At 39.2% G+C, this 19,364-nt stretch overlaps 1 protein-coding gene across 1 annotated transcript; it reads right to left on the bottom strand.

Annotated features, from left to right (window-relative positions):
* Window positions 1-3,868: 3,868 nt before the first annotated feature.
* On the bottom strand, window positions 3,869-19,153 carry ntn5 (netrin 5). Its single transcript, XM_059525414.1, has 7 exons — window positions 18,743-19,153; window positions 10,552-11,882; window positions 9,611-9,799; window positions 8,574-8,723; window positions 6,752-6,805; window positions 5,214-5,294; window positions 3,869-4,578 (listed from the first exon to the last, which is right to left on the bottom strand). Exons 2-7 carry the CDS (start codon window positions 11,867-11,869, stop codon window positions 3,881-3,883), a joined length of 2,490 nt encoding a protein of 829 aa, XP_059381397.1. The 5' UTR covers window positions 11,870-11,882; window positions 18,743-19,153; the 3' UTR covers window positions 3,869-3,880.
* Between the last annotated feature and the right edge of the window lie 211 nt (window positions 19,154-19,364).

Below are 19,364 nucleotides of genomic sequence, written 5' to 3'. Positions count from 1 at the left end.
TATGACTCGTTTATACTAAGTGATAAATAGTGAAGACAAGTTGTTTTCATCTTTATATTGTCAGCTTTATATTATATTTCTATATATATATAAAAAACTATTAGAACAAATTCTCTACTTTAATAAGCAGAGGGTAAAGAAAAGTTCTGGTAATGCAAGATAAAATATATTATATTTCTAATATAATAATTCAGTATAAAAATATTTATAGCACTTTTAACAATAAATATTGCTGTAAAACAGAGGTGCCCAAACTTTTTAATACAAAGGGCAATAATCAAATTAGATTGAGAGCTGTGAACAAATGTAAATGTTGCATTATATTCTACTATCCTACATTATATTAAAATGTTTTTTTTTACATTTAAAAAAAATCAACAAATATGTGATGTTTAAATATGTTTTCAAATTATTTTTCAAATTGACTATTCAAATTTTTACATTTCAGTAAGAGATATAAACACAAACACAAATTTAAGTTTAATTGCTTAAAAGTTGTACATGGGGTTTAACCGATGTGTTCCTGTTTGCTAATACAGAAAAAGCAAGGTCTGCCTCTGGGAAAGCCAGGTGTTTTCATTCTTTAACAATTTAACCCCTCATTTAGCTTAATCAAGCTTAATCAGGAAGGTTGAAGTTCATTTTAATTTCAGCAACTAGAAGAGCACCATGATGACATACAGTCCACTATAAACCTAAAGGTGATTTTATTGATTGAGGTCACACCTGCCATTGTATCATTGTTTGGATGTATATTTTACACATATATATTGAGGTTCATCAGTGTGGTACAGTGAACCATACTGTATATATGTAACACAGATGGCACCAGTTTTATTAGAGCTAACAGTGAGGAAGGAATCTTGTTGCCATGGACTCAATGTGTTCGTATGAAAGGCATGCATGCAAGGGATCAACTGGATTGACCTCCACTCTCGGGTTAACAGAAGCCGCGTGTGTATCTGGTTCCCCGCGCTCGTCTGTGTATGTGTGCGTGATCTCAACGGTGTTAGCAACATGTTCAGGAAGGCTTATTAAACACTGAGGTTCAATCAGCAGTATCATTACTCACAGACTGTGAGAAAGAACAGAAGAAAGAGAGCAGGTGAGCGTGAATGTGGTTGAGCTTGTTGAACTTTGCCTCTGTAACGTACTGTAGGCCTCATGTCTCGTAAAAATTCCTCTTGCCAGCCAGTAAACACAGAGGGTCCAGAACTCAGTGTTTATCCCACATGTATTCAGTCTGTCTGTAGTCAGGTTAGAAACCACTAGTGAATTTTACATGAAGGTAAAGGCTGGGAGGGTTAGACTTACAGTATTTACAAGGAGACAAGGTGCCAGATAACACAATTTTAATAACAATTGATATGTTGTTTTGATCCATTGAACTTTACTTCTATCCCTCACAGAATCCTTTTAATTCCTGTCAAAAAGAAGGGGGAAAAAGGCGTCACTCAAAATAAATTAATTAATCAAAAATGTATAATAATAATAATGCAAAAAATATATAATCGAAACTGATGAGGCACAAAAAACCTTATACAAAAAAAGGTAAGTAAATGATTTCTACAGTGGGATATAACCTTACACAGAAAAGATAAGTGTGTACACTGAAACCAAGTTAACCACCTATGGTGTTAACATTGTTTACATCTTGATCGACTTCCGAAACAGTGTTTTTTTACTTTTATGGTCTGCTTCACTTCCATTTTAAAAATTTGAATATTTTTTTCTTAAGAAAAGGAGGGATGAGAGGAAGTGCTATCGATTATTAAACTTATACTGAACCCAGAACTTCATGATTAAATGTAGGCTACAGGTGAGTTTGGAATATTTTTTATGTGACTAAAATGTCACACATTCCATGTATTTAGATGTATTTAGACATCTCACAACTGTGTGTCCACGGGGCTTCTGTTAGTGTTAGGAGTGTGTTATCTGATACACGTACTTGGCTGCTAGACAAAATAGAGGGCATGTGGACAGTAGGGCACGAGAGTTAGCGAGTAAGACTTCCTGAGATATTGTTCTCAAAACAAGGCAAGCGTGGGGCAGTTTGGCCCTTCAAGCTGTGGGAGATTTTTCGCACTAAATTAACTGTCGTCAGTCAGCCAGGCAGGAAGTCTGGGAACAGGTGTTTCCTGTGCAAACAAAGCAGGTGCATCATTGGCCGTCTCGCTTTACGGTCTCTCTCCATTTGTCTTTCCCCTTTCAGTCTCACGTGCGTGAACTTTCCTTCATTAGGACTTTTTTTTTCTGTCAATGAATCACATTTGTATGAATTTACTTCACCTTTTCGTACACTTTTTTTTATCACTGATCTATTTTTACATTTTATTCTTTGAAATGGAGACATTTATTAAATGCATTAACTGAATAAACCACTTTACCAGGCTTGTTAACTATTTATTATGAGGTAGAGCGTTAGGTTAAACAGAAGAAAAGAAGGTTTGTCACATTTTGATACGCAAATATTTATATCATTTACATATTATATGATAGCTTAAAATATTCACAAGCAATAAGACTTAAAAAGGCACCATATAAGATCTGTTGTATACAGTATGAATTCACTGTCAATGTAATTCATGATTCATATATATATATATATATAGCCACAAAAATGTACAAAAACAATAAAGACAAATTATTACTTACTGATTTCCTGTGGGCACAAATCTTTAGCAACACTTAACATGTCTGTCAGTGATGGAGACCAGAATGGATAAGACTTGTCAGCTGCTGATCTGAAAACAATGTGCCTTTTACAATCCAGCAATAAGAGTTTTACATGTCTGACTGTCAGACTAAATACTGTGGACTGGACAGGAGGCCATTTATGTTGAGTAAAATCTGATGATTTTGAGTCTTTTAATATTTGGATTTGACTCATCTCTTCCTGGAGGGAAGGTGAAGAAAAAACAAACAAACAAAAAAAAACTCAGAGCACGTGACATGAAAAATACCTGCATGTTTCAATAATAATAATAATAATACAAATGGCTCTGTAATCTGGTGATGAATATATAGCACAAAATACAGCAAAGTGTGTGAATATTCAGTGGATTGAGTGGCTCTTTATAGGAAACATCCTACATTAGAGACAACCAAAATATCCCTGGCCTTGACATTTCTTAAGCCAACTGTAGGCATTTCTTAAAGGAATTGTTCACAAAAATAAAAATTTGATAAAAATGTATTGACCCTCAGGCCATCCAAGATGTAGATGAGTTTGTTTCTTCATCAGAACAGTTTGGAATAATTTAGCATTACATCTCCTGCTCGCCAGTGGATCCTCTGCAGTGAATGGGTGCCGTCAGAATGAGAGTCCAAACAGCTGATAAAATCACCTCAATAATCCATAAGTTGATCATTTAACATATTGTGAAGTAAAATGATGCGTGTTAGTAAGAAATCCATTATTAAGGTGTTGTAGCCAAATCCAAGTCCATAATCCATAATAATGCTTCCCCCAGTGTACAGTTCTCTCCTATCAGACGAGATGACTCTTTCACTGTAAAAGGAATATGGCTTTATTTTAGCCAGAAGCAATGGTTATAAACATCTCAATGATGAATTTGTTTATTACAAACATGCAGGTTTACACTTCACAGGACATTAATTGATGGACTGGAGTTGTGTGGGTTATATATGGATTATTATGATGTTTTTATCAGCTGTTTGGACTCTCATTCTGATGGCACCCATTCACTGCAGAGGACCCATTGGTGAGCAAGTAATAGTAATGCTAAATTTCTCCAAAAATGTTCTAATACAGAAACAAACTCATCCACATCTTGCATTTTTTTTAGCAAATGTGTATTTCTTGGTAAACTACTCTATCAAATTCCTTTTTTATTGCTGATAAAATTGGATTTTGTTAGACAGGTGGCCCAGGTGTCCATGTTGGACATGCTGTTGGGTGGATCTGCTCATGCTCTTTGGCGTGACCCGTCTTTGAAGTACCTGAGAGAGGATCCTGGGTGTGCTGCAACACATGCTGTGTTTCCTGAGTGATGTTTTCAGCCTTATGGTCCTCCTCAAGGTGCATTTCTGTGTCTTTTCCATGTACGCCCTGAGTTCTGAGGTCTGATCCTCCAGATTGTGTGGTTAAATGATGCTGCTTATGCGCTGTGTGTGTATGTTTATGTGGTCTGTGTGGCTCAGACTGCAGTTTAAGATGTGGGGGGGTGTATTCTTCATACAAGTTTGGGTGAGAGTGTTTCTGCATAGTGATATTTCCCTGTAGGCACTTTCCCCGGGTGTCCTGCCCGCGGAAGCCTCGTAATTTGGGGCTCCAGTGCTCCCTCCACTGCAAAGCCATTGTGGTGCGGTCTGCGACTAATCGCCTCTCCTCGGGGACCCAACTCCGGCTGCTTTCCTCCGCTCCAATCAGGAGGAATGTCCGGCCCATCTGAAGCGCAGGGCAACCACAGCTCAGATCCCGATCTGGAACCCAGAGGGCCTGAATTCCTCGCTTTACGTGCGAAGAGCCCATACGAAAAACTGACTGCACCAATATGGAAAACTGCCACCAGGGACCGGAACGTTCCTTACTTTTGACCTGCACCTTCAGCACTGGGACAGAAGTATGACAGAAAACAGACAAGGATGTTAGACAATACGACTAAAGACGGAAATACATTACATGACTTTCGTCTCACTTTGTAAGTCAACCATAGCTGCCAAAAGTCAAAGCATGTCTGTGGATGTCAGTTGACAGATTTCACAGTAGTGTGTTACGGGCTCAGACTCTGACTTTTTTTAGCTGCGGACTATGACTCTATCCAGTCAGAGGATATCAAACATGTTTGATACGTTTGTCTGATTCAAAGGGGAGTCAGAAGGCCGAATCCTGTCTTGATGTAAGGAGGAGTTGGGGATGGAGGAGGGTAATTAGCTATTGAGCAACGCGAAAGCTGCTGATAATAGTGAAGAACTTTATTTATAGGTGCTGTGAAAGGAAAACGTGGATCAGCTGAGAGTCAGCTGACACGAGCGTGACTAAAGTGACCTGCTAAAACTAACCCTACAATTGATTTTCACTTCAGCAAAAAAAAAAGGTAATTGGGACTTTTTATGTCTACGTGTGATTTACATATCCCACAATTGCAACCTTGTTTCTCATAATTATGACTTTACTTCTTAATTTAACTTTTGCACAATTGCCTTTTTATTCCGGCATAAACAAAATTCCTTAGTTCAGGACCTACCATAGTCCTTGAGACAATATGTCTCTAAATTCATTTTGACTCTTGCTTGGGAAGGTGGACAGTAAGACAGACATTCCTCACCTGGAGTGTGAGAGAGAGAGAAACACTTACTGTAATTACACAAGTTAAAAAAACAAAAAACATTTCTATGTAAACAGTTTTTTCCATTACTAAAAGCAACAATGGGAAGCTTAATCACACACATTCTGTAATCTATTTTAAATGACACTTTGTATAAACTAGACCACCAGTATCAATCTCTCCAAGAAAGGAAAGTGAATGGTTGTTCTATATCTCTATTCAAGTATTTAATAGAGCACAGGGGTCCAGGAGTGTTTTTTCTATAAGTAAAAGGCAGTTCTTTAGTCTCCAGAGATCTAGAGTTGGCCTGTCTACCCAGTGCAGATCACAGTAATGTGTGTGAAAGCAATCAGCAGTAATGGACTGCACTGCACTTTTTTAGATATTAGCGAAGCAGCTGTGGCAGGTATATATTACTATAATCATGGCAGACTGCACAATATGCTGTTGCTGTCAATGGTACAACATGTTTTATTCAGAAAGAAAATATCTGCTCTGGGTTTTTTACTGTCTGCTGGTCACCAGGCCAGATTTCAAGATAGTATCCCCCTGGAAATCCTCCATTTAGTCAACCTGAGACTCATAGGTGAGTCTCTTAAGAAAGGGCTATACATTTTTCGGTCTTATCTCTGTTTGGTATCAAAACTTGGTTTTTGTAGGGAGTCAGAAGAGGCTACTATAAATTCAGATTTATTTATATTTAAAATAAAATAGGAAAGCCCTACATTTTTATAATTATATTTGTCTACCAGTCAAGTCACATTACTTTATTTATATTGCACTTTATACAATACAGATAGTTTCAAAGCAGCTTCACAGTAATAAACAGGAAAATAACAAAATCATTGCTGCAAACTTCATCACATTTAAGTTCTGCCGCAAACATCTAAACTATAATGATACATTATATATAGGTTAATAATATGTCAAATCTGGTGCATTACATATCCCACATTATAAATTATAGGAACATGAGTAATTACAATTGTGCAGTTTGTTAAAATACATACTTTTATCTTTCTACATTATATAAAGCAGAATACTTTTATGCGAAATTAATGTGATGAGTTACACGCCAAATGTGAAAGCACAGAGTTGATCCACTAGGGGGCAGTAAATCACATTTAATTGCTTAATTATGTAGAATATACGTCTTACTTTAATATAATTTCATTATTATTGTCTTGGTTTTTGTCATTGCTCATGTTTTGTGTATAAAGCTTTAGCAATGTTATATGTCAACAAAACATAACATTAACAAAAATAACTATTTTACATCGAAAAAAAGATGACAATTCACAAATGAACAGTGTATCTAAGCAGAAAGCTCAAAATAAAATTATTGTGTGTGTTTATGTGTGTGTGTGTGTGTGTGTGTGTGTGTGTGTGTGTGTGTGTGTGTGTGTGTGTGTGTGTGTGTGTGTGTGTGTGTGTGTAAGGAAGAACCAATTGCTTACCAATGCTGTACTGAGGCTGGAAAACTGGGGTGGGTGGTGCAACCTCCTGAATACCTGAACAAACAACAGACAGAGAGAAAGGGGGACGAGGGTCTCTTTAAATTACAGCAAGCAGTGACAAGTTTATTTGTGTGCCTTTCATTTTGTCCTTCCTCTTTTTCACACCTCCGCTGTGGGTGACTCGTTCTAATCCCTGCGGTGGCTCATTAGGGCATACTTGCCATTTGTGAGTGTGCGAGGGAGAAAGGGGATGTGTGTTGTGTTTAGTGCATGTGGAATGCTTGTGTTAAAAACAAGCGTACTTTTGTCACTGTGAGTGAGCCCAGACAATTTGGTGCATGTGTGTGGTCTTAAAGGTCAATAGGACGGCCTATCAGTACGCCCTCTGTCAAACACGCATACATACGGCCTATGATAGGTCTGCAACGCTGGGTCAACCATATATTACCCATGAGTTCTGTACTTCTGCCCATATCTCTGACACAACTGGGACACTGACACCTTATCCTCCTTCTCCAACCCCCCAAACTCGAAAGTCCCTCAGCAATAACTCATATCAAACGTCAAAGAGCTTCAAATTCATTTTAGTGCTTTTAGCCCCGGAGGCATTTAGTAGGAGCTGAAGGAAAATGTAGACCTGAAGGAATCCATTTGCTTTAAAGGATGTAGCATATAGATAGTGTTTAACATGGATAACCTGAGACTTCCTGGTCCCTGTTATCCAAAATATAAACCCCACAAATCTTCAAGTGCTAATAATAACTTTCCCTGTGATAAACGATGGCTGCGTTTCCTGCTCCATGAGAGGTGGCAAACGGTTAGCTGGTGCCGGTCATGTTTTTAGCTGCGGCTCGCCTTTGGTGGAGGGAAGACGGGAGCTCAAGCTATTAATATCCATGTTGAGACGATCCATGTAGAACAACAAACAAGCTCTTCTATCACTGAGCCGTAACCCGTGAAGAATTATGCGTCTGTCGTGCTGGGAGGGAAACGGGTCTGGTTGTGCTCCACGACAGGTGCTGTTCGCCACACCATGTCATCCTTCTCCCTGAGGCTTGCGCTGATATGTGAACTTTGAGAAATAAAAACGCAGCAATATTCATTGGATTATCACATAATGAAAATGAAGCACCCAGAAATCGGGGAAAGCTGATTGTAATGTTGATGAAAGCCAAGTGGCACCACCTGAGGAGTTTCAGGACTTTGTGTGGAAGCAGTTATTCACAGGAATGAGGGGAAGGCGTTAGAATTTCAGAGAGCGGCTTCTACTAAATCCTTCATAAACAAACAGTAGTTTGCCAAGGGACAATAATACTGCCATTTAATGGGGTCAAGGGCAGTTGAGGTGAAAAATAAAACAGGAAAATACACAACAGCAGGTCCCCAGAAATGACTACACATGATAATGCGAAAGACAGAGGCCTTATGTGCAGAATGTATTTTATCCATCAAATATTAAACACTTGTCAAACACATTAGGAATGTAGAATGCCTATGCAGAAACAAACTGTAGGTTAATTTGCATTTATGCATTTAGCAGATGCTTTTATCCTTACAGTGCATTCAGGCTAAAATTGTTAAAAAAAATTTTTTTACCTAACATGTGTTCCCTGGGAATCGAACCCACAACCTTGCACTGCTCTACCACTTGAGCCACAGGAACACAAATTAAAACTGCACATGTGATGACTAAAATTTGAAACTGATTAGGTGGTGAGATGAACATGTCTGTCCATCAAGAGAAGCATTGCTTCTTATGGCCAGCAACTTTAATTATTATACAGAATCCAATTAAATTTGTAATGCGAGGTGTGATACTTACGGATGCATGGCCGGAGGGGGGAATGCCCTTGCTTGTACCCAGGGGCACAACGGTTACACCTCTGTCCTGTGACTCCTTCTCTACACAAACACTGCCCTGTGGACTGGTTACACCAACGTCCCACTGCACCCATGGGATGGCACTGGCACGCTGAGGGAAACAAAACAGAAAATGAAAGGATGAAAGTGAAGAAAAAAGTTAGGAACAAGAGCAATGTAGAAAGTAGAAACAGGGAAAAAATAGAAGGAAGAGAGCAGAGAATTATCATGAGAATAAGGGTATTAGTGTGAGACTAGCAGGTTTAGACACATGAAGGGAAAGGACGAGTAATCCTACACAGAACAAGGCAGCTGTAGTTCATGCCTTCAGTTGTGATACAAGTCTCATTGACCCCTGAGCAAGATTTTCCCCATAAAACATATGTGTGATGGCTGGGAGACCACTGAGAGCAAAGATCTGCTTCTCTGCTTCTGCTCAACATTTCTACATCCAAACAAAACTCCAACCGTCCTACAAAGATTTATACACGCAAAAGTCAGGTCTGTTTTAACACGAACAAACTTTAAATCTTTCAGTTTCCAAATTTCTAAGATAATTCTATCATCTAATTCAAATATTTAGGTGTTAGCAGAGCTTTTGTGGTATTTTCAAGACATCATTCAGCTTTTGTATAGATTTTACAAACTAAATTACAAATAAACATTGATGTATGAAATGCATGCACAAGTACGCAGTGTAAACTGATGTTATATTGGGACATTGACTAAAATGCTCCGTGAGCATGCCATAGATATGAGAGCAGTCAAAGGGCAAGTGTCAGTGCACATTCCATTACTCATAGTGTAGCCATAACATAGACACAGACTATGCTGCCTTTCACACACCTCAGACCCCACAGATGGCAAAGCCAAAAAAAAAGTTGGTTGGAAAAATGTTTTTCTTTTCACTTGTTGAGCGGCAAGAATGATTCACTCATGTATCTACCAGCTTAAACATGATTTCCACATAAAACACACAGATAATCAATTGTTACTGACGCTGGCAGGCCTTGCGGTGGCTGAGCGGTTTGCTGTGGTCTCGCGTATATCCGTTCTGGCAGAACTGGCAGTGGCGTCCCGTTGTGTGGTGCCGGCACTTCAAACAAATGCCTCCACTGACTCGACCAGACTGCTGATACACGGCCATACTGAACCTACACTTAGTAGAGTGACCATTACATTCACATGCTGGGAAAGAGAGAAACAGACAGAGATGAGCGCAGATAGAGGATTATAAAATAGCAGTGAAAGAAGTGAAAAACATTTTAGTTTCAGTAGAGAAATTGAACTTCGTAATGAATTTTTCTGTTCTAGAAAAGATATTAAATAATGCTCAAATTCATTTGTGAAGCAACACTGCATAAGATTAAGATTACATTATCTGACGGTAGTATGTATAGTATGCGGGAGGAAAAAACAGTATGCTAAAAGAATAGTATATCCAAAATCCTATATACTACCCATACTCGTATAGAACATGCATTTTTAACAGTGAAGTAAGTTCAAAATTTAAATATAGCACCTCCTCAGACAGTACGCTATTTCTTATTATGTGGCACTACTGATTACCCAGCATGCTTTGCGGCTTTTGTCAATTGAGAGTGCATTTGATTGCTCAAATAAAATCATAAAACCAATTTAATAATCCAATACAAAATAAAAGGTGTTGGAGTCACAAAGATTTATTTTAAGTATTGCTTATTGTGTAATTTTAATTTTCAGGATTTCAGTGCTTTAAATTGGTACATGAAACAAAAACACTCATTAAGAGTAAGGTTTTTTACAGTGGATTGTAAATTATGTAATGAAGATGTTTTTTATGTTTATATGATATTTTGTGAAAAATATTTTTTTTCTGCAAGTAAGTAGCAGTCAATCCTATTTAAAAATAGACATTTGAGCATAGACAGACCACCAGACACACACAGGCTTAAACTCACGGACGCACGGGTGTGGTTGGCTTGGTGTGGCCCGTTGCCACGGCCGATCAAAGAAAAATTGCTCACACACGTCACAGTCCGGCCCGGATGTGTGATGCTCACACTGACACATGGCACGCCCCTGGTTGTCACGACGACAGCGAGAGGCGTGGCCATTGCACTTGCACCTGCCGCCGACCTGCAGGTCGGAAAGGGCGAGCGAGGGTTTCAGTGGGGTGTAAAGAGATGATGGAACGAGGTTGCGTGAGGCGTTTTTTCTCGATTTAGAATGGGACTTCACCCTCCCTGCATTGTTTCTTCTTCTCCTCAACTCTCGCCCTTTGGAGCCCTGCTGCGGGATATTTAGGGACCAATCACATGTGCCGTCCTGACATGGCTTGTAACTGTCTTTCTTTCGGCCCCTTCCCACTCTACCTCGAGATCCCATCTCCTTTCGAGTAACATTGAGGCCACTTTGGTGCACAGTGCTTTTGTTTCTAGTTCTTTGTGTTGAAGTCTGTTTTTCTTGACTGTTTTTCTCGCCAAACCTCAGAGCTTTGTCTCCCCTTTCCCTCCATCTAAATGTGCCTCCCACTTCATTTAGTTTGTCTTCTTGCTTTTTCATTTTATCCAGTGATTGATTAAACACTATCTTTATGTCTGTTGCAGTCACCCAATCTTGCAGCCCTGGACTGTAGTCAAAATCTGGGGAGGAAGGACGTCCATCTAAAGTCGAGAAGGCCAGCATGACATTCCCACGATGCTTCTGCAGTGGTCTGGGATCTGAACACAGCGGCTCTGTCTCCTGGTGCTTTGTCAGAGCGATGGACTGCGCAGGAAGACCGAATGTGCCCATGCAGTTGCTTGAATAAAACTGTAGGGGGCGCCAGCTCCGGCCAAAGTCCATTGACTTCAAGATGGAGATGGAGTATGATTCTACAGACTCCATCTGTTGACAGAACTGAAGACTAATGTAAGTGATTTCAAAGCGTCTGCCTAGGGGAACTGTTAAAGTCCAGTCCCCACCGCCTGAGCCTTCGGCAGCCGTCCAGCATGTCAGATTGTGAGGGTTATGAAGGTCTGTTAAAGTGCTGATGTTTGTCTTGGGTCCTTGCTGGAGGTCCTCCATCGTCACAGGAACTCCATAGGCCGTATTGATAAATTCAGATAGACAGTGGCGTGGACGTCCATCCAGGTGGTAGCAGGGGTCATGAGGAGAGGTCCAGCTGAGAGGAGATTGAGAAAGAAGAGGAGAAAGAAGGGAGAGAGGGAAGAGGGTGAAAAGGAAAAGAGGGAGGAAGGAGAGTGTCTGGAAAGGAGGGGAGTGATATCTGGACATGATGTCATCAAGCCTGTAACAGTAGGGAAAATGGTAAAATTTATAAGAGGTCATATGACAAAAAGTCAGGATACTGATGGATTTACAGGACGGTTGAGTGAAGCTCAAACAGGCGAGAGCATTGCGGTATGGTTTTTCTCAGAACACACCACCTGTGCCACAATTAAAAACATCCCAACTCACAACACTCATTCTAGCTTCTAAGTCGACCATTTAACACACATAATGTGGCCAATCAGAGGCCTATTTGTCAGTAGGAGGCCTTTCTTTATCTGGTCTGTGTCAAAGTGTCTGAGTTAATGCGGTATATTCATTTTTTGACATTTTCAACTCTGTAAAGAAGGAGCAGGGGCAATTGAGTGTAAACATGGAGAGACTTCAAGAGATGACATAGAGCATGTGAAGCAGCTGGTCCAATATTCTAAGCCCCTTCTCATTTATCATATTTATGGCTTTCCACTCTTTTAATCTAAACCTGTCCATTGCAGATGGGGAATTGTGAGGGGAGACGGAAAGAAGCAGTGTTGAATAAGGTGACTTGATTATTGAGAGGAAAAAGTGGGATGAAATGATTCATAATGTAAACACATGTCCCAAATAAACAATATATATATATTTATATATATATATATATATATATATAGAGAGAGAGAGAGAGAGAGAGAGAGAGAGAGTTTAAACTATATGTAGCTTTGTATAAGGGTCAAAATTAATTGTATCATAACATGTTTATAACTATAAATTGTCTGTAAGAATTTTAATTGCTGGTAGCTTTTGCAGATTATTTGGCCATGATTGCAGACAAGTCCAGCACATCACACAAAAACATTTTCAGTTTTTTACACTGCTTCCTTTTAAGGAAATGAGACCAGCACCTTTCAAATTTTTAGAACGTGAGAAACATAAATGTTGGTGTGGCTAAACTTTGGCTGGTAGTACATGAATGAAATCACAGTGATTTTGATTAAAAAGGGACAAAATTCTGTGGTGCTTTGACCCTTACATACATTGAAATATAGAACTGTCATAAAACTCAAAATATGAAATCAACATCATTACAAACAAAAATGTAGAAAACAAATATTTTTATTTGCAACAATAGTATATCGCTATTTTATACTGAAAAAAGTATAATATAAAATTAAAGTAAATATAATAAATATTATTTCTACAAAATAAAATAGGAAATACATATACCCTTAATCTTAAAAGTTGTAATATTTTCTGTCTAAAAACTAATATGCAAATTGAATTTATGAGGTTCATTTACAAAAGAGGTTCACATAAGCTAGATTAAGAATGCATTGATTATTACAAAGTATTAAATATATATATATATTTCTTTTGAAAACCAAGATTCCATAAATCATGCCCTTTATGCATTCCAAGGTTAATATGGGGCCCGACTGTTCCAGGAACTAGTGCAACATTTGGTTGTTCCCCAGTCTGTACCCTTGAGCCCTGATCCTAAGTTCCATAGAGAAAGATAGTCAGATTTTGAGAGAATGGAAGTAAAAACAAGAAGGACAGGGAAATGTGGGGAACTAAGATTACAAAATAAAATAGAGTGGCAGATTTATAGATCGAATGTGAGAAATACATGCTCATGTTGAGCCACTTCCTTTGGCAAGACAGTTTAAGCCTGTACCCGCCTGTCTGCAGGCCCCCAGAAATGAATCTCTGTCTTCCACTTCTAAGCCTGATAGTCTGTTTATTTATCTGATGATAATCTACACCAGAGAAAGTTGCAAAATCTCGCCTGGAGACAAGAGAAACAATACACTCACTCTTCCTTAGACAGAGTGATATAGAGCAGTATAGAGCCCTGACAACTTGTGGTTTTAAAAAAGGCAGGCAGATGGGTTGCATCTCAGAGCTAACACTCTTCGCTTCTAATGAAACACGCTGTAAAATCCTCAATGCCTCAAATGATTCGTTGCTGACTGTTGGAAGTGCATCCTAAACTAACAGATGAACACTTACGAACATTTGCTGTTCCCCCAGCTCTTCTCACCCTCTCTTTTCTCAGTGTATCGCCTGCCTTCAAAGTTCTGAGAATATTCCTAAGTGTTGATGATTGATGATGTCCTAACAAGCGTTTGACATTGACAGCAAAGTCAGCAGGGATGCATAAACGGCCCGTTAGGAGAGAGGAGCACTGAGAGATTCACTAGAGGAGTCACTGGCTCAATTATCTCATATAGACTGAAATATGAGGAACCCTGAGGGACATGAAGGTCAAAGAAAGCGCACTGAGAGGTAAACCCACCCACTGTCTTACACTGTCTTTGTGTTTCTATACGGTTTAATATTTATTTAAAACTTTTTTTTTCGAAAACATAGCCAGGTGTCTGCTTCTACAAAAGGAGGTGATGAGCGGCCAACGGCAGGACAGAGCAGGGCTGCTTCTCACTGTGGCACATTCCCAGGGTCCGGTGAGCGGCTCGCGATCATTCCACACATGTTGCGACGTGCCCCAGGGGAAAACTGAGAACACCGTGAAAAACCCTTCCACATTAATTGATCGCCTGATTAATTGAATCTCAGGTTTCGGACAGGGGGAGTGTATTTGAGGGCGATGCGTAAGACTGTAACTTGGGAAAGTGATGAGAGAGTGTAGATATTCACGGCTGTCGTTGAAGCAGAGAGGCACGGGTCTCAGGGAGGGTTTGATCCACTCTCAGCATGATTTGCGATTGTCCCTGGCTTCATTGCAGCGCTAGCTAATTTGAACATAGCTCATTACACATGCTTGATGGATTGAAGCTTATTAAACTCGTAAGCCCCTTTCTAAAAAACGACCCTTACAGAAATTAACCATGGTTGTATTATAGTACAAGTGTACGGTTTTGGCGCACTAATGACCAGTTGTATAACTACCGATTTACTATAAATACCATGGTTAAACTATGGTTAGTGTTGCAAGACCACGGATAAGTTGTGCTTACCATGGTTTATCTATGGCTGAGTTTACATGGTATTAACATGCAATCTGTTTCCGGATAAACGCAGCCTATGGTAACCATGTTTTTTGGTTAATTTTCGTAAGGGAAATTCAAGTTTAGTTGCTGGGCCTCTGCACGTAGAACCTTGGATACAGTTTCCACAATTTGTCTAGCTCTTTCCATAAATTCACACCCGTGGCATATGAAAGCTACTGTTCACCAGAAGTTAGCTTTGAAAACGATCGGGGGTTCTTCTTCATTAGTTTTCACAAATTAAAAAAAAGAAATGATCGGATCAGCGTTGTTTCTGCTCGAGTCAACACGATGAGTCTCGATAAACCATTATATGTTTAAAATGTTATCATATAGCTTTTTATTATTATTCTTAAGCTTGTTAACTTAATTACATATTACACCACATCTCGAATATTTTGTCAGTGTATGCTAGCCTGTATCTACTGTGTTCCAATCTAAATGGGAATTTGTTTAATCCATTTGTTTTAGGAACACATTGGTTGAATAAATGGTTGCGTTGAAGTATGTAATTTATGCGCAAAAAAACATCCAGTCAATCATCTAGCAGGCTACAACCCCGCACCTCCTTGTTGTACATTATTGCCTACGATTTTTTTTCCTTTTTGAGAAAAGGATAAAGTGAGAGTTTCACACGTCTATTTCAATTCTTTCGGGGGGGGGGGGGGTTCAGGCAGAGATCAAAGCAAGCTGCCCTAGATAGAGGGAAAAATAGGCAATACAAATCCATTTTATTTTATTTTATTTTTTACAAATATATACAACCATATGATTGTAAAAATGGAAGTGATTTAGAATGTGATCGAACGTTTCCTCGTTTCTCTCTGAAATATGATTTTGCACATATTTGGCACATAACTCAGGTCTATGGAGAGCTCGATACCTGTCAGTTTCCGCGTACACAGTGCTGCTCTTCACGTCCTAAATCTTAACCCTGGGGTATGTTGTCGGACAGATGAGAAAGATTTGGCCTGCTTAACACATTTGAACACTCTTCGTCGTGGACGACAGCCAGCAAAGGTTGTACTGAATCTTTGACAAGCGATCCCCGTGATAGGCCTGCACGTGGGATCCATGTTCTTGAAATGAACTGGTTTAAAATTGCGTGATTTATTGTGGTTATGTCCCTGTCCATCATAAATTAATAAATCACTAACTGTCTGTCCGTTGTCCTCGGATGAATAGAAACAAGAACTTTTTCTCTTACGCTTTCAAAAACCTGTCGATGTCCCACAAGCGTCGTATACGTGTCCTGTAGGACATGCTCGCTCTCTCTCTCTCTCTCTCTCTCTCTCTCTCTCTCTCACACACACACACACACACACACACACACACCTGTTTAACCATGTAGCAGCTGCCAATAACACCTCTCGTATCTTCCGGAAGCCTACTTTCAAATGGTCTTAAAATTAAAAGCGAATGGATATATTGGTCTTGAATTTACATTATAGCCTATTGTTGTCATGCACTGCAGAGACTAGTAATACATGTGTAAACTGCCATCCTACAGAAGAAGCATAATAGCTATTAGGCTAATAACCTTTTGACTGACACAAATTTGTCAAACACACCTTTGTAAACCTGATGCACAACATAGGTACAAAACACGAAACGGAATGAAAGAAAATGCAGTATTGGACATATTCCCCTTTGTTTAATATATTTGGCACAGTTCGTTCAGACAGTTGTGACATTGCAAACTAGACAAGGCTGTTTTTTTTTTAAGATAACTGACTTTGAATCATGCTCTATTCGCGTTTTGTGAAATCTTATTCAAGAAGCCAAGCCAGATGTAACCTTGTGTGCTTTGAAGTTTATACAAGAATATTCATAGTGCTCCCTGTCAGCTTTAACATATGCCTAATAGGTCCAAGCAAGAATACATGTTTGAATAGGAAAACACATGTACAGTAGACAGAGGGAGAGAAAGAAGGAAAAAAAGAGAGGCCGATCATTCTCTCTCTCTCTCTCTCTCTCTCTCTCTCTCTCTCTCTCTCTCTCTCTCTCTCTCTCTCTCTCTCTCTCTCTCTCTCTCTCTCTCTCTCTCCCACGCTATGTGCCCTGGCAGTGAAATCATGAAATTTCCCTGCAGGTTTCGTCTTAATGTTGAAAAACAGATGCACATGAAATCGCCGTCCGTGATTCCGTGCTCCAGTTATGCCAAGCACAACATTCCACGATGAACCTAGGGTGGAACAATTAGCAAGGGGGGGGGGGGGGTTTCATCCCATTCATCGATAATTAAACGTTTAAAATGAAGATTAACCATGTGTTTTAGAAGATAGGCTACAGCGAGAGAATGTATCATCCTGTCAAGTATGCTGGCAGCTTGGTGATAGCTGGTCTTTCCATTCAAGTACAGGTCAGAAGATAACTGATCATTGCAGGCCTGTCGAGATCCCCTCTCAATTCTATATTTCCGATGTAATCTGAGTTTATATTGTGCAATGAGATTTAAATCACATGGGATGTGAACTAAGGCGAACCCTATAATGATCATTTAATGAAAATTTCTGTTTTATGGAGCTATAATTACAACCATTCGTGTTTATCAGTTGACCCGACATATGTCACAGAATAACGAGGCACGAAGTGCGCCCGCAGAACGGGGAACGGAAATTGCGTTTTTCACTAAAATAATGGTTTCGCAGCTGGCCACCTACATGGCCTTAAGCTGTTATTTTTCGGGTCTTTGTGTACCCCGTTGTTGTATTGCATGGCCTAACTGATTGTGTCCATTTAATCCGATGGAAATTATTCAAAATTAATTATAGACTTTCTAATTTAGTTTGCATCATGGCATTTGATAATTATGCCCCTATTAAGACATAAAACACCATAACATATGAACTGGTGTATTATATAAAATGCCAGATTTGAAGCATCTTCAACAGCGCGCGCTGTTCTGGAAAATATGTAATCTGCCCTGCATCTTTATAATTCACTTATGGTTATAATGAAAATAACATTATTCTTAAAATGCGGTGGATTTGGACTATTATATTCCTTAACTTAAATAATTCTTCAGGATTTTTTGACAAGATTTGCGGTGTGTGCGTAGACGAATGATCTCATTATACTTAAATTACCCGTATAGCCTTCCGGCAGAACAATTTTGTACAATTCACAAATCACCCAGCCCATCCGCCATTGACAGGTACAGGTTCCTGATTATCACAATCAATCACGTATTTTTCTTAAGGCTATGTTTACATCAGTTTGTTTATTTATTATTATTTTTTAGTCATAGTCTTGTCTCTGATGCAAACCTGATAAGCACAATACAATAATAATAATATGCATTAATTTACAATTGCTTTATTAAATGTTTCTAGTTGCTTTATTAAATGTTAAAATGTGCATTTCAATTAAGTGGAAGTATTTTATCCCTTTGGCATTTATATTGTATTTACACTTACGAAGATACTTGCTACACGGATTATAGCGTTTGGGAAAAAAATATTCTTGGTAAGCGGCAGACAATTCTATTTTAAATAAATAACGGTTTGTATTTGACAGTAAAAACAAATGAAAACATAAAATACATTAATGATGTAAAATAAATGATCTGGTTGCAAAATATACTTTGATCTAAAACTAAAAACCCGACTCATGCTGCAATAAAAAGTGCTATGTTCATGCAAGTGCATGGCTATACAAAAAATATATAATAATCCTACAAAAAAATAGCTTACACTTTGACCAAATCACATCTCCATGTGATTTGTTCAAAGAACAACTAGTGCGCAGGCTACTTTAGCACCATCACCGGTTTAATCAACAGGTTATTCTAAATTTAAATCCCTTGTCAGCAAGTCCTGATCAAGCCTCTTCTGATCTAACGACAGAAGCGAGGACTGAAAAGGTGAAAAAGAGCAAAACCGAGTTTACCTACCATGTGCGCTTCAGTGCGGGTTGCCAGTGTAGCCGCGTCCTGGTTGATCAATAACAGCACGACAAGTGGACAGATATTCTCAGGCTAAGCAGCGCAAGTTCCCAAGTTCCTGCTGCATTCAGTGCGCCGCGGCAGGGTTACGTATCACCCTGACGTCAACTCCTTCACTGGCAATGGACGCACACACACACACACACTAAATGCCTGTACATGCATTAAGTAAATTAGGAATGCATGCGCCAAAAAAGACGGGCAAACTTTTTTTCGGGTTTCTGACTCTTCAGCTGAGAAAATATCTCCTAAGGCAATTTTGGTTACGCACCGTGATCTTGAACTTGTACCCTTGCATCAATTCAAAGTTCAGTGTGCAATTGAAACAACACTTTGGGCAACCCCAGGAACGAGGCGCTCCCTCTCTGGAGAGGATCTAAAGCTGACACATATGGAAATAGTGAGTAAGGGTGAGGCAAGGGGAGCGAGTGAAAAAAGAACAACTGAATTGAAACGAACACAAAAGAAACTCTCCCAGAGTAGTCCCATAAAACTGATTGATGACTTCCCTGGAGGACTGTTTCCCAGGTGTATGCTTGTGTATACCCATGCTATAGAGCATGCCACTTTA

Source organism: Carassius carassius, chromosome 3 (genome assembly GCF_963082965.1).
Source record: "Carassius carassius chromosome 3, fCarCar2.1, whole genome shotgun sequence".
In the NCBI taxonomy this organism is placed as follows: domain Eukaryota; kingdom Metazoa; phylum Chordata; class Actinopteri; order Cypriniformes; family Cyprinidae; genus Carassius; species Carassius carassius.
Note: the sequence above shows the minus strand (reverse complement) of the source record. Positions and strands in the feature narration are given on the sequence as shown.